Source organism: Mesoplodon densirostris, chromosome 11, assembly GCF_025265405.1.
Source record: "Mesoplodon densirostris isolate mMesDen1 chromosome 11, mMesDen1 primary haplotype, whole genome shotgun sequence".
In the NCBI taxonomy this organism is placed as follows: domain Eukaryota; kingdom Metazoa; phylum Chordata; class Mammalia; order Artiodactyla; family Ziphiidae; genus Mesoplodon; species Mesoplodon densirostris.
In genome coordinates this window covers 75,038,421-75,053,315 of record NC_082671.1, presented here as the reverse complement: position 1 = coordinate 75,053,315, position 14,895 = coordinate 75,038,421, and the positions used below count along the sequence as shown (strand labels likewise).

General features: G+C 42.6%; 1 protein-coding gene across 1 annotated transcript; it reads left to right on the top strand.

Annotated features, from left to right (window-relative positions):
* Positions 1-3,426: 3,426 nt before the first annotated feature.
* ASCL4 (achaete-scute family bHLH transcription factor 4) lies at positions 3,427-3,954 on the top strand. The gene has a single exon (XM_060113973.1). It carries the CDS (start codon positions 3,433-3,435, stop codon positions 3,952-3,954), a length of 522 nt encoding a protein of 173 aa, XP_059969956.1. The 5' UTR covers positions 3,427-3,432.
* Positions 3,955-14,895: the final 10,941 nt, after the last annotated feature.

The following is a 14,895-nucleotide window of genomic DNA, read 5'->3' as shown; positions in this document are numbered from 1 at the left end:
AATCTCATCAATTTGAGATTTATGTAACTACACCTGTGATAAATCTTACTTGGATCATGAGGTAATACATGTTTCCCTGTTTCCCCCATCAGTGGCAGCTGATGCATATTGCAGGTATGGGGCCAGTGGGTGTGCAGCCCTCTGTGCCATGGGTTTAGGATACCAAAATCTACAATGTGATATCAAATACTTCACAAGAAGGGCCAGTCTAAGTCTCTTTATCTCACATATTTCAAGCAAGTGATGAGGGACCTGTCTGAGTTTTAGGGGTGGAAGTTTTCCTTGGCCTTAGAGATACCTTTAAATCTCCTGAGCCTGACCTTTGGTGAATCCCATTCCCCCTTTTACAAGCAGATCTAAGTAGGACTACACAAACCTAGTTCCAAACGCTCTTGGCGGTTTTGCCTATCTGTAACTTGATCTAGCCAGTCTTAAGAAAGACATCTTTAAAGTTGGCGAGAACATTTGTCTGGATGAAAACTGACTGGGGAGTGATGGGGAGTCAGAATCTCCTCTTTTGATCTCTTATATAAGAAAGAAGGCAGCCCCTCCCCCCATGCCCCCCCCCCCCACATACACACTCACGCACATTGTGCGAGTAAAACGATGCTTCTCTCACTGGATCTCACCGGGAAAACCACTTATTTCCAACGCACATGCACCTTCAAAAAGTGTAAGAAAGAGTGTCAGCATTCTTTGTGACCATATAGATCATGTAGTAATCAAAACACTACTTGGACCCTCTAAAAAGACCACTATAAGATCAGGGTCTGGCCATTGTTGATTGTGGTATTAGTAGTGGGGGAAAAAATCCTGTAGATATTTATTCCTCAGAGACAGAATTTATAAGAAGCCAGAAAACTTGGCCCAAGAACTTTAAATTATAATGATAAATCTGTTTGTTTAGGTCAGATCAGGGTATCATTTGAGTTTTCCGTATATTTTATCTTAGTATTTTAAAGTTCACTAGATCAGAGAAAAGCAAAAGTAATATTTGTTCTTTGTAATACTTTAAATAGTAGGAATATCCATAAAGAAAAATGAACCGCTCCCCCATCCCCAATGCCACCTTTTTTAGGCAACCAATGACAAAAGTTTAGAGTGTGTCTTTCTACTTTTTTCCCTGTGCTCATGTAAAGACATCATGCAGAATAGTTTAAGTTCATGCTGCATATGTTACCCTACCATTTGCTTTTTTTCACTAACGTGTTATGGACATCTCTGCAAGTTCTTACACATAGATCTAACTCATTATTTTTAATAAGACAATATGCTAAAAGGATTAGCCCTTTCCCTATTGATGGACACTCAAGCTATTTCCATTTATTCTCTTGTTTTAATCACTACAAACAATGCTGCAATAAATATTATTGTACATATAAATCCATACTGGTGCATTTATTTTTGCAGGATAAAATTGTAGAGAACTCTGAGTCAAAGGATATGTGATGTGCACTATTAATATTAATATTTTCCCAAAAGCTTGCAGCAATTTATGCTTCTGCCCTTTCCGCCAATCCTTGTTAGCAATCTTTTACATTTTTGCCAACCTGAGGATGAAAAATGGTATCTTAACTATTCTCTTTTTTGTTCCCCTTCAATCTATTCTGCATTCTGCAGTGATCTTTTAGAAAAATAAATCTTACCACGTCACCTCTCTGCTCAAAACACCTCATTTATTTCCCATCACTCTTAGAGTAATGGCCGACATCTTTGACATGGCCAAAAAGCTCCTTGTGGTCTAATTGTCTGCCTCTCCGGTGGGCTTTTCGCCTAATAGGGCTTCCTCCTGATAGGTCTCAACTCTACTGAGAAATCAAGATGACATATGTTTGTTTACTGGTACAAGCCTCAGAGGGAGCTACGCCTTTTAAAATGTGACTAACTTATGCCTGAAAGGAATAATTGTTTCTATTTTATTTGCCTTGATGGAAGTGTTTTTCCAATTGCTTCAGGCAGATCATCAGAGTAAACAGGGAAGCGTAGGACTTGTCGAAAAAACATGTTAGGGCGACACCTTGGCTCCCGAGGAATAGGCAGAAAGTCTGATTGAAAACGTAGGGGGTTTTTGCTTCTCTTGTTTTTAAGTCAGACTTTTAAAGTAGAAGCTGCCTTTAATGTGCTGGTTTGCAGAACAGAAAATCTGATTTTCAGTGTGATACATTCTTTGACATTAACCAGTACAGTTGGATTTTTAATGCCACTTTCATCTTCAAAGCCCTTCACCAACACGGTGGATTAATTATTCATTTTTTGGTTGTGTGTTAAAAAGACAAATCTTCAAAGCCATCATCCTTTCTCCTCGGAAGTAGGGCTCTCCACCTTTCAAATGTTGCTTTCTTACCCCCAAGGGAGAAAATAAATTACATCTTTTTTTTTTAAGACAAAAAGAATACAATAGAAATATACTCTTTACACTATGGAAAGCTGATGTCCTTATATCCTGGGTGGGATCAGAGAGGTCGGGAAGCAGTGCTTAAGCTGTGTTTACAGTAAGCACTGTGAGAAATAACTCTGGCTAAAAGTGTTTGTTACTGCTCAGTCTTTTGATGTGCTCTTAAAAAGTAGCACAAATACATCACGGCCCCGTGTTCAACATAATGATATGCAGACTCTTATATTTGTTGCTAAAGTATATTTCTTTTCTGTTCTCTTCAAATAACGTCTACTTGGGTTTTTTTAAGTTTTGGTTTTGGATTAGAAAACCCTCAAGCCTTCCCTGGGGTCCTCCTTAACTTGACACATTTTATAACCACAAGGGAGCAGTCTTCCCTTTGATGAGGTCTTCTCTCCACCTCTCCAGAAATGAAAGAGCAAGTGTAAGTTTGCAAACAGCCTAAAAACTCTTCCCATTAGCCCTGGACGCCGGAAACCACAAAGGGCAGTCAAGTCTTGATTTTCAAGGAGAAAGCCTCTGGTAAACTTTCGCTCAGCAGCCAGGAAAACTGTTGGCTCCTGGGAGGAGCTCTTCTGAAACCTTGACGATTCCTATGTTCATGAAGACACAGAGCGGTGGATTACAGTAATTGAAAAGCTTTGGTGGTTTTGTAAGATTACTATACGTTTGGTGTGCGCTCACATTTCCAGGCTAGGGGACCGAGTAGAGGAACCCCTTTTGTTATCTTTTGAAATAAGATCAGAAGGGAAGACGGGGTTTGAAGTGTGGATTGGGGGGGCGGTCTCCTAAATCTTTGCCTATCACCTCCGCCTGGATCATTATAAAAAGATCGAGGAGTACAATGAACTTAGGGAATCATGCAACGTTTCCGTGAAGCCTGTTCTGGAACCTAGCTTCCGGATCCAGAAACTTCTCCAGAAGCAGACCAGCTGTGCTAGGCAGTGTGAATGGACCAGCACCTCCGCTTTGAAGATTTATTTTCAGTCTTCTGCTGAGAGATTCACCTCTGGGGTGATTGGTTAGCTTTTCGGCGGATGATGGAGAAACGTAAACAGGTTGGACTGCTGACCCTGCCGTACCACCTGCTCCCGGGCCCCATGGGCGTGCCTGGGTCCCTGCCCCGCCTTCCCCTGCGGGACCCCTTCAGGGTCTCCTTGCGTCTGGACGCCGCGTGCTGGGAGCGGGAGCGGGGTGGCTGCGCCCCGCGGCGGCCGTACTTGCCCCTGCCGCTGGACGGCGCCTTCGAGCCCGCTTTCCTCCGCAAGCGCAACGAACGCGAGCGACAGCGGGTGCGCTGCGTGAACGAGGGCTACGCGCGCCTCCGAGCTCACCTGCCCCGCGAGCTGGCGGACAAGCGCCTCAGCAAAGTGGAGACGCTCCGCGCCGCCATCCGTTACATCAAGCACCTCCAGGAGCTGCTGGAGCGCCACGCGCGGGGTCAGGAGAGCGCGGCCGGCGCCGGCCCCTCGCTCAGGGCTGAATGCAACAGCGACGGCGAGTCCAAGGCCTCGTCGGCGCCTTCGCCCAGCAGCGAGCCCGAGGAGGGGGCCTGTTAGCGAGCGCTAGGCCGGCCCGGACCCCTCCCGCTGCGCCGCGCGCTTTTGGAGTCTGCTCTAAGGTTCCCTCCGGAGGTGGTTTGCATTTGCAATCTGGTTCTTTTTTTCTCCAGAACTAAATCTTAGGAAAAAGAAATGAGTGCTTTAGGGGGGGAAAAAAATTTTGACATTCTAGTTGTTTCCACCCCCTCCACCCCCGCTGTTGGTTGTGTGCCTGCAACTGAAAGATGCTTATGAAACTCTTCCTGTACTTCTCAAAGACAAACTGTACCAGACTCTGAACTCCTCAAAGGGCGAAAACAACGAGGATTTGCCACAGTCAGCGGGGTGGGTAAATTAGGGACGTAAATACTGAAACAAATCCAACCTTAACCAAAGAAGAACTTTCCAAAACTAGCTAACTAACTAACTAACAGCCCTTAAGATGAGCGGAAGGTTTTTCCTGCATTCCTTCATTTGGGAATTGATGAAAAATGTAATTGACACCGTGCTTTGGAGGAAGGTGGCCCTAAGCTGACACTTGGGAACACGTTTGCCAGAGCGCGCGGCCAAGCCAGCCTGTGCTGTTGACTAAGAGTGTGGATGGCGGTGCTAGAAAGGACATTCCATATTGGAAACATCCTGTTTTATCAAGAGTGGTCGTGTGGGAGCTTCATAGCATCTAGCAGATAGTAATGTGTCAGTGGCAATGATCTTTTAGAAAGAGAACTCAGATTTGTATGAAAACTTACCTTTCCTCTCAGGTGTCTTGTGCGTCGTGTTTTCATTTTCCTTCTCTTTGTACCTCTCACCTCCACCCCCTTGTTCTCACTCCATCTAACTTTCAGTTAAAGTGACACTGTGGCCTTAAAAAAAAAAAAAGGAAATGCTTAGATGGTTGAATGGGAGGGATTGAGGTTGGGACATTCTCATACTTTTATCACCTTGAGGGCTTCTAGCTATACTGAAATTGTCTAGTGACTCTGGAAGTCTTTTAAAAATATTTAATTCTGGTCTTTTTTTTTTTCCCTGAGAAACAATTATAAATTCAGTAGGTAAGTCAAATGCTTGTTGACATATGAAGATAAGCTTCCTATCTCTAAAGTTTTCTTAATATGCTGACTGTCCCTTTCCCTGGAGACAGCTTTGCTCTGGGGGTGAGGGGGCTTGGGGGTGCCGGGAAGAGGACAAAGAGAGAAAACTAACAGTGCTGAGCCCTTTCCAGGTATTATTTCATTAAGTCCCACACTGAGGTAGGTTTTATTACTCCCTTTCTGCAGATGTGTGAACAGAGGGAAGCAAATAAACAATAAACATCTTTTATGTGCCAGAAATTTTGTTGTGTGGTTTTCACATTTTGTCTTGTTTATTCTCATAAATCTGTGAAGTGGGTATTATACATATTTGTAGTTAAAAAGAAAAAAAAAAAAAGGCTGGGAGAGGTTACATGTCTTGCCCAGGTTAGTGTTGCTAGAATTAGGTGAGCTGAGATCAAGTCCTAAGTCTGCCTGACCCTGAAGCCCAAGCTTGCTTTCTGCCTGACCGTGCTCTTCTTTGCCCTGTCATTTGCTAGCTAGGTGACCAGCAAATGCTTCTTAATCTCTCTGCAACTCAAGTTCCTCCTCCTCGTTCCACTACTTCACAGAAGCATAGGTTACAGACCTTGGTCATCTGCAAGCTACAATCCAATGATTAAGTTAGTAGTGTTAGTGTTATTGTTTGGAGAAAGTACTATTTATTAGCTCTACGGAGAGTAACCCTGGTTAAAAATGATGTCTAGATGGAGTGAGTGTGATTTCTTCAGTGTTCAGAAGGGTGGAGTAAACCACACTTTATTAGGGTTCTGTCTTCTATTGTAAGGTTCTAGGGGACATGACTGGTGGAATGCTGAATCCATGTTGAAATGTATTACTACTAATATTTATGATGATGAATTATTATGGGATTCTATTGTTTCTGAATGCTCAGATAAATGCTGTGCAATGATTTACTACCAAACTACTTTTTCTTTGGAAGCAGGCAGAGCTTTGTGGTTTGAATGAGCAAGATGGAACAGCTATTTTCTCTTACCCATTACTTAATTACATTCTGACAAACTCCTATAATGTATCCATTTCTTCTCCAGGCTGGTTCTTATTCCAGTGCCGGTTTCAGTGAAGCAAGTATAAGTAAGATATATTTGCTAATTAGGGGGAAAAAGAAAAGAAAAAAAAGGGAAAGCACTCATGTTACCTCCTGGCTGTGTTGGAGAAGAGGCTAATTAATCAAGTTGTTAATTGAAGAACCTTGAGAGACTTTTTTAGGGGTATTCGTTGGACAGTAATAACACTCTTTATTCCTTTTTTCTGCCCCAGCTAATGGGTGAGAACCTTGACATTCTCTTTTCTAAAGTAGGAATAATAATAAAAGAGTATATTTTGTTTAATCTATACAGGTTATGTGGTTGCTTTTAATGCAGGAAAAAAGAAATAAAGATTTCTTCATTTACTTCTTCAAAATATGTATATAAAATGTGTGAATAGGGCTTCCCTGGTGGCGCAGTGGTTGAGAGTCCGCCTGCCGATGCAGGGGACACGAGTTCGTGACCCGGTCCGGGACGATCCCACATGCTGCGGAGCCTGCGCGTCCGGAGCCTGTGCTCTGCAACAGGAGAGGCCACAACAGTGAGAGGCCCGCGTACCACAAAAAAAAAAAAAAAAAAAAAAAATGTGAATAAGTATAATATACTTGGCTGACATGAGTGGTTTATAAAGAGAAGGACAAAGGCAGTTTTAAAAGAGAACTTTTTTTCTGGATAAAATTTCTTGAGAGACTTCTAATGAGGCTTTTGTTTAAAGTCCTATTGAAAAAAGTTTTTTTAATTAAAACAAAATAAGTCCTATTGAGAATAAAGCAATGATTTTGAGAAACCTTTTGGAAAAAAATAATAAAATCCTATCTCAATCATGTAACTTTTTTTAGAGAAAAAAAAATTAGGCAGTTTTTCTGGATCTTTCCTAATGGCTTACAGGAGGAGCACCAATCCAGGAATGAGACCTTTTAAAATGTTCAGTCTTCCCTTTTTCTGTGACTGAACACTTAATTAACCATGGAACAATTTGACTCTTGGGAGCTCCCTGGCTGTCCAGTGGTTAGGACTCCATGCTTTCACTGCCGAGGGCTCGGGTTTATTCAGGGAACTAGGATCCCTCAGGCTGCGTAGAATCAATGGAGTGGAGAGGACTTTTATGGAAATGATGCACTCATGAAAGGAGAAACATTGCAAGTCCTTCAAGATCTTCCCTATTTCTTTGGACACTCAGCCCAGACATATCCATTGATTACATTGTATTACTTTTAGAATATTCATAACACTGATTAATAACTGTGACACCTTACCCCCATCCCTTGGGTGCAAAGAAGGAGGGGCTGTAGAGGGGTGTGGGAGAGTGTGCCCTGGGACTTGGCCTTTCACTGATCTGGTGACCTTGGGCGAGTCCCTAACTTCAGTGATCTCAGTTCCCTATGCTAGGGCACGTGAAGATTGGACTGCATGATCTTTCAGGCCTTCCAGCTAGAACATGCCATTCTTCTGACATGTGCAAAGTCCTAGACTAGGGGAAACAAATGGCGGTAAGACATGCCCACTTCCTGCCACACAGTGCAGTGGCTCTATGCTTCTGTATCATCTTCTCCCTCTAGAAAGATCCAGTCCCAGAGCTGCAGTTTACACTGAGTCTAGTTGCTGTTACGATGCTTAATTTTAAAAAACACAAACTTCATAATCTTTTGGAGTGGACTTTGAAGAATCTTACAATCTGGAGGAGAAATGAACCCATTTCACCTCAATATGAGGTAAAAAGGTGTAAGTGTTACAACTGGGGTCCAAAATGAAAAATGCTATGAGGATACAGAGAAAAGAGGGACTTGTTCTAACTTCAAGTGAGCAGAGGACTAGGAGGGAAGGCTTTGGGGGATACAGCATTGGGCAGGTGAAAATGGAATGAGAACTACAGGCAGAGCATCCAAGGGGAACAATTACAGGCAGAGCATCTAGCGGGGGATCGACTGGATTCCTACCTAGAAGCAAGGACTGTGTTTGGAGAATAGAAGCCGAGTAATAGGAGATTAGAAATGATGGCTGAGACTAGGTTCTAGGAGGCATTGAAAGCCCAGCTAAAATAACTTGAACTTTATTTTTAAGACAATGGGGAACTATTGGAAAAAAATGGGTTTTTTTTGGCTTGCAGAGAGGGTGAACTGTTCATCGCTGTGGCTGAGGATCACTCTGGTGGCAGGAAGCAGCAGACTGATGGGGTATTGCAATAATGAAGGAAGAGGAAGTGAGGGCTTAAATGAAGGCAGTGGTGGTGGGGATGGGAAGGAAGGGATGGGTCAGGAGGTGATGTGGGAGTAGCACTAATAGGTCTTGGCTACTCAGAGGATGGGGCTGGGGATAAAGAAAAGGAAGTTAGAGACAACTCTAGTGAGTTCCCACTAACTGAAGTTGGGAATGCAGAAAGAGAAGCAGATTGAAAAGGTACCTGTCTTGATTTGGAGATGCTGGGTTTAAAATATTAATAGGTTACTCCTGCCCAGAAGCAGTTGGAAATGCTGACAATGTGGTCAGGAGGGAAGTCAAGGACAGCTGTAGATTGAGAGGCATAAACATACAGGCAGCAGGAGGAGTAGATGAGATCTCCCAGGGAGAGAAGAAAGCCGGGCAGGCCTACACTGAAGGAGCGGCAGAAGAAAAAATGTCTTTGAAGAGGACTGAGAAGTTGGAAGGAGAACCAGCCTGGTGTGAGATCATGGCAATTAAATGAAGATGTCATTTTGTAAGAAGGAGGCAGTGGACAGCATCAAGTGAGTCAGAGGTGTCAGGGAGTTTAAGTGTGAGAGGGATGCATTGGATTTAGCCATTGAAAGATCACTAGAGGGACTTCCTTCGTGGCTCAGTGGTTAAGAATTCGCCTGCCAATGCAGGAGACACAGGTTCAAGCCCTGGTCTGGGAAGATGTCACATGCCGTGGAGCAAATAAGCCCATGAGCCACGACTACTGAGCCTGCACTCTAGAGCCTGAGAGCCACAACTACTGAGCCCACATGCCGAAGAGCCCGTGCTCCACAACAAGAGAAGCCACTGCAATGAGAAGCCCATGCACCGCAATGAAAGTAACCCCCGCTCGCCGCAACTAGAGAAAGCCCGCGCACAGCAACAAAGACCCGACACAGCCAAAAATAAATAAATAAATAAATAAATTAAAAAATTCTTCTCACGTAGAATAGCATTTACAGAACAACTGGTATAAAGTAACTGCAGTGGATCAAGCGCTGATGAGAAAGAAGAAAACAATATCTTATTTTCTTCCCTTTGTGGAATTATTTCTGGAGACAAGAAGAAGAATAAAATAACCTAGGAAAAAGGAACAAAGTTTGGAGGCGAGTAGAACTGAGATGCCCTTCAGTTATCTAGATCTGAAGAGATGGGGTCTGCTCCTTTGGCCTAGCCATTTTGTGATTTTTGGGTAACATAACTTCAACTCAGGACACCTGAATTTAACTCTCATCCTCCTGACTCCAGGTGCTATAAGCCTTAATTGAATTTGAGAGCAAAGTCCCATCAGACTGGGGAAGGCGTTTCATAGGATGAGTCAGCGTTACTCGGCTATAGCCAACCATGGTTTCAGATGGTGCATTTCAAAAGCTTTCTGAGCCGTTTCTGCTCAGAAACCTCTAAAGGTTTTTTTTAACGCTTCCAAAGTTATCATTGTCTTCTCCCAAAATGGATAACAATCCCACTTGTCGCCCTGGGAATGAGACTTTTGATGGAAATGTGGCTCAGCGGACTCCTTCTCTGCAGAATGATCACTTCTCCACCCTTCTCTTTCAGCCATCACCGGCCCTTTTATCTCCATGTGAGGCGGACAGGCTGTTGGAAGAGGGCAGAGGGCCTGAAATTGCTTTACATTTTCTTTATTGGTCCATGAAACCATAGAACCATTCCCAGCTCTTTGATTATCATCGCTGAGTTGTGTATGCGTTTTACATGCAGGCTCTCTGGGTGGTGAGATTGGTCTTTAATCCTTTCGTAGCTATTTAGCTGTGTCCTTTGCTGAAAACCTGTCAGCGGCCTTTTCATGTTGGGTTACTCACTGTGATTAACCACAGCCAAAATGAAACTGCAGTTGTGGCAGAAGGAAGTGCGTCCAGATGATGAAACTCTCCAAACTGGTTTTTGCCTGCAGAGCAAGCCTTGAGGGGGCCACTGCTGAAGACACTTCTCATTTCCCTGACAGTGGAAACATCTCTGAAGAAGGAATCCTATCTCAGAGTCACAGGACTAGAAAGGGCCTTGGGAAATGACCTGATTCAACCCCAGGGGTTTTAGTGAAATGAAGGATTAAACCATGCAGGGCAGAAGCATATCTGTTCTCTCTTAAAAGACCTCTAATGACAGAAATTCTCCACCAGTTGACATTTCCTGAGGGCCTACCAGACAGGAGGCTAGCCCTTCTATGTATTATTCTCATCTGATCTTCACAACCATCCTACAAGGTATGTATATCACTTCCATTTTAAAGATGAGGAAGTGAAGCTTAGAGAGGTTAAGTAGCATATCATACAGATCAGTGGTAGTACACTGTCTCTGGTTGGTCTTCATCCATCCATCCATCCATCCATCCATCCATTCATCAATCAGTAAATATTTACTGGTTGCCTACATGGAGCTTAATTTTAGGAGAGGAAGAAAATCAGTAAACAAGCATAAATATGCTTCAGGTGGTGATAATGGCCAAGAAAAATAAAGCAAGGATTTTTTTTTTTTTTTTTTTCTTTTTGCGGTATGCGGGCCTCTCACTGTTGTGGCCTCTCCCGTTGCGGAGCACAGGCTCCGGATGCGCAGGCCCAGCGGCCATGGCTCACGGGCCCAGCCGCTCCGCGGCATATGGGATCCTCCCAGACCGGGGCACGAACCCGTATCCCCTGCATCGGCAGGCGGACTCTTAACCACTGCGCCACCAGGGAGGCCCAAAGCAAGGATTTTTGTAATTCAATTACTTTTCACTCTAATTTTCAATCAACATCTCTTCTCCTTCTACTGTTCTAAAGCAGCCCTGTGCAGATTCAAATGACTAGACAACTTTCAATCAGACCAGCGTATCTGAAGACTGACATTAAGTTCCCCTGTAAACTCTTCTTGTTTGAGACCCATGGTTACCACACTCAGCTCAATACCCATGTAAAAAAATGAGGGACAAATGGAATAAAGTGGGGTCCTACTTCATAAGGGGATCCCCATAAATCCCCTTTCACATTCACAGCAACCAAAGTTGATTCAGAACATTAGAACACTTCCTGATGTAATTTCGGTTTGACATCTGCAGGTAAGCCACGTGTTCCCCACAGAGGCCCATGACACTAGCTGCACCTTGACGGAGTAGAAAGGACCTGTATTCCAGTCCTGACTTCAGCACTTACTGGTTATGTTTCCTTGGGCAAGTGACATGACCACTCTGAACCTATTTTTCTCATCTGTAAAATTAAGGATAGTAACTCCTATTCCATCTCACAGGGTTGTGGGTAAAGGTGAAATGAGGCTACATAAGTAAAATATCTCTCTAAAAAGTGCTATTATCACTATTAACCCATACGCAAATCAATTCTCCAATGGAAGTTAGGGATTGCTTTGCAGAGAAATACAACTACTCTATCCAATTTGAGGAAAATTCGATTCAGCATAAAGTCAGTTGGTATTGATTAAATTCTCAAGTATGAGGATGGAAATAGAAACATACTAGGTTTTCTAATGTTGTGTAAGAAGTCACTCTAAAATTTACAACAGCAATTTGTTTCTCACAGTTGAGACTGTGAGATTACCTGGGTGGTTCATCTGCTGGCCTCCCTTGGGGAGAAGAGAGAGGAAGATTCTTTCATAAAGGAGAGGGGAAAGTTGGGAGGGGCTGTTATAAACAAAGAATCCTCTGGAGGAAACTGGGAGTTCCGAGTATAGTAGCTTTTCATTGGCTGAGCCATGACTGCCTCTCATTGGCTGGGCTGTCACTGGGCTGGGAGAAATTGTTCCTTCCTCCTGCTGGGTAGTAAAGTAGTAACCTTCTTGCTGTTGGGGTCTGCAACTGATGGCAAGTGGTGGGCGTGAGAGCTCCCTCTTCTGGCCTCCTGACTCCATTTTAAATGAGGTTTCTGTTTTCTTCTTTTTTTTTTTTAACATCTTTATTGGAGTATAATTGCTTTCCAATGTTGTGTTAGTTTCTGCTGTATAACAAAGTGAATTACCTATACGTATACATATATCCCCTCCCTCTTACATCTCCCTCCCACCCCTCTAGGTGGTCACAAAGCACCGAGCTGATCTCTCTGTGCTATGCGGCTGCTTCCCACCAGCTATCTGTTTGACATTTGGTAGTGTATATATGTCCATGCCACTCTCTCACTTTGTCCCAGCTTACCCTTCCCCCTCCCCGTGTCCTCAAGCCCATTCTCTACGTCTGCGTCTTTATTCCTCTCCTGCCCCTAGGTTCTTCAGAACTTTTTTTTTTTTTAGATTCCATATATATGTGTTAGCATAAGGCTTTTTTTTTTCTCTTTCTGACTTACTTCACTCTGTATGACAGACTCTAGGTCCATCCACCTCACTACAAATAATGCAAATTCGTTTCTTTTTATGGCTGAGTAATATTCCATTGTGTATATGTGCTACATCTTCTTTATCCATTCATCTGTCAGTGGACACTTAGGTTGCTTCCATGTCCTGGCTATTGTAAATAGTGCTGCAATGAACATTGTGGTACATGCTTCTTTTTGAATTATGGTTTTCTCAGGGTATATGCTCAGTAATGGGATTGCTGGGTCATATGGTAGTTCTATTTGTAGTTTTTTAAGGAACCTGCATACTGTTCTCCATAGTGGCTGTATCAATTTACATTCCCACCAACAGTGCAAGAGGGTTCCCTTTTCTCCACACCATCTCCAGCATTTATTGTTTGTAGATTTTTTGATGATGGCCATTCTGAACGGTGTCAGGTGATGCTTCATTGTAGTTTTTTGTTGTTGTTTAATTTTATTTTTATTTATTTATTGGTTGCACTGGGTCTTCATTGCCCCACATGGGCTTTCTCTAGTTGGATTGAGTGGGGGCTACTCTTTGTTGTGTTGTGTGGGCTTCTCATTGCAGTGGTTTCTCTTGTTGCAGAGCTCAGGCTTTAGGCATGTGGGCTTCAGTAGTTGTGGCACATGGGCTCAGTAGTTGCGGCTCGCAGGCTCTAGAACGCAGGCTCAGTAGTTGTGGTGCATGGGCCCAGCCGCTCCATGGCACGTGGGATCTTCCCAGACCAGGGCTCAAACCCCTGGTTCGAGGGGTGAATTTCTTAACCACTGCACCACCAGGGAAGTCCCTCTGGAGGGTTTTTATCGTAAGTGTGTGTTGAATTTTGTCAAAAGCTTTTTCTGCATCTATTGAGAATATCATATGGTTTTTATCCTTCAATTTGTTAATATGTTGTTTCACATTGATAGATTTGTGTATATTGAAGAATCCTTGCATTCCTGGAATAAACCCCACTTTATCATGGTGTATGATCCTTTCAATGTGCTGTTGGATTCTGTTTGCTAGTATTTTGTTGAGGATTTTTGCATCTATGTTCATCAGTGATATTGGCCTATAGTTTTCTTTTTTTGTGACATCTTTGTCTGCTTTTGGTATCAGGATGATGGTGGCCTCATAGAATGAGTTTGGGAGAGTTCCTCCCTCTGCTATATTTTGGAAGAATTTGAGAAGGATAGGTGTTAGCTTTTCTCTAAATGTTTGACAGAATTCACCTGTGAAGCCATCTGGTCCTGGGCTTTTGTTTGTTGGAAGATTTTTAATCACAGTTTCAATTTCAGTGCTTGTGACTGGTCTGTTTATATTTTCTATTCCTTTCTGGTTCAGCCTCGGAATGTTGTGCTTTTCTAAGAATTTGTCCATTTCTTCCAGGTTGTCCATTTTATTGGCATATAGTTGCTTGTAGTAATCTCTCATGATCCTTTGTATTTCTGCAGTGTCAGTTGTTACTCTTCCTTTTTCATTTCGAATTCTGTTGATTTGAGTCTTCTCCCGTTTTTTCTTGATGAGTCTGGCTAATCGTTTATCAATTTTGTTTATCTTCTCAAAGAACCAGCTTTTAGTTTTATTGATCTTTGTTATCATTTCCTTCATTTCTTTTTCATTTATTTCTGATCTGATCTTTACAATTTCTTTCCTTCTGCTAACTTTGGGGTTTTTTGTCTTTCTCTAATTGCTGTAGGTGTAAGGTTAGGTTGTTTGAGATTTTTCTTGTTTCTTGAGGTAGGATTGTATTGCTACAAACTTCCCTCTTAGGACTGCTTTTGCTGCATCCCATAGGTTTTGGGTCGTCGTGTCTCCATTGTCATTTGCTTCTAGGTATTTTTTCATTTCCTCTTTGATTTCTTCAGTAATCAAATTATTTAGTAGTGCATTGTTTAGCTTCCATGTGTTTGTATGTTTTACAGGTTTTTTTTTCCTGTAATTGGTATCTAGTCGCATAGTGTTGTGGTTGGAAAAGATACTTGATATGATTTCAATTTTCTTAAATTTACCAAGGCTTGATTTGTGACCCAAGATATGATATATCTTGGAGAATGCTCCATGAGCACTTGAGAAGAAAGTGTATTCTGTTGTTTTTGGATGGAATGTCATATAAATATCAATTAAGTCCATCTTGTTTAATGTGTCATTTAAAGCTTGTGTTTCCTTATTTATTTTCATTTTGGATGATCTGTCCATTGGTGAAAGTGGGGTGTTAAAGTCCCCTACTATTATTGTGTTACTGTCGATTTCCCCTTTTATGGCTGTTAGCATTTGCCTTATGTATTGAGGTACTCCTATGTTGGGTGCATAAATATTTACAATTGTTATATCTTCTTCTTGGATCGATCCCTTGATCATTATGTAGTGTCTTT

Bases quoted from the DNA above. Each gene is read 5' to 3' on its own strand.
- ASCL4 (XM_060113973.1), top strand. From the start codon at position 3,433: ATGATGGAGAAACGTAAACAGGTTGGACTGCTGACCCTGCCGTACCAC.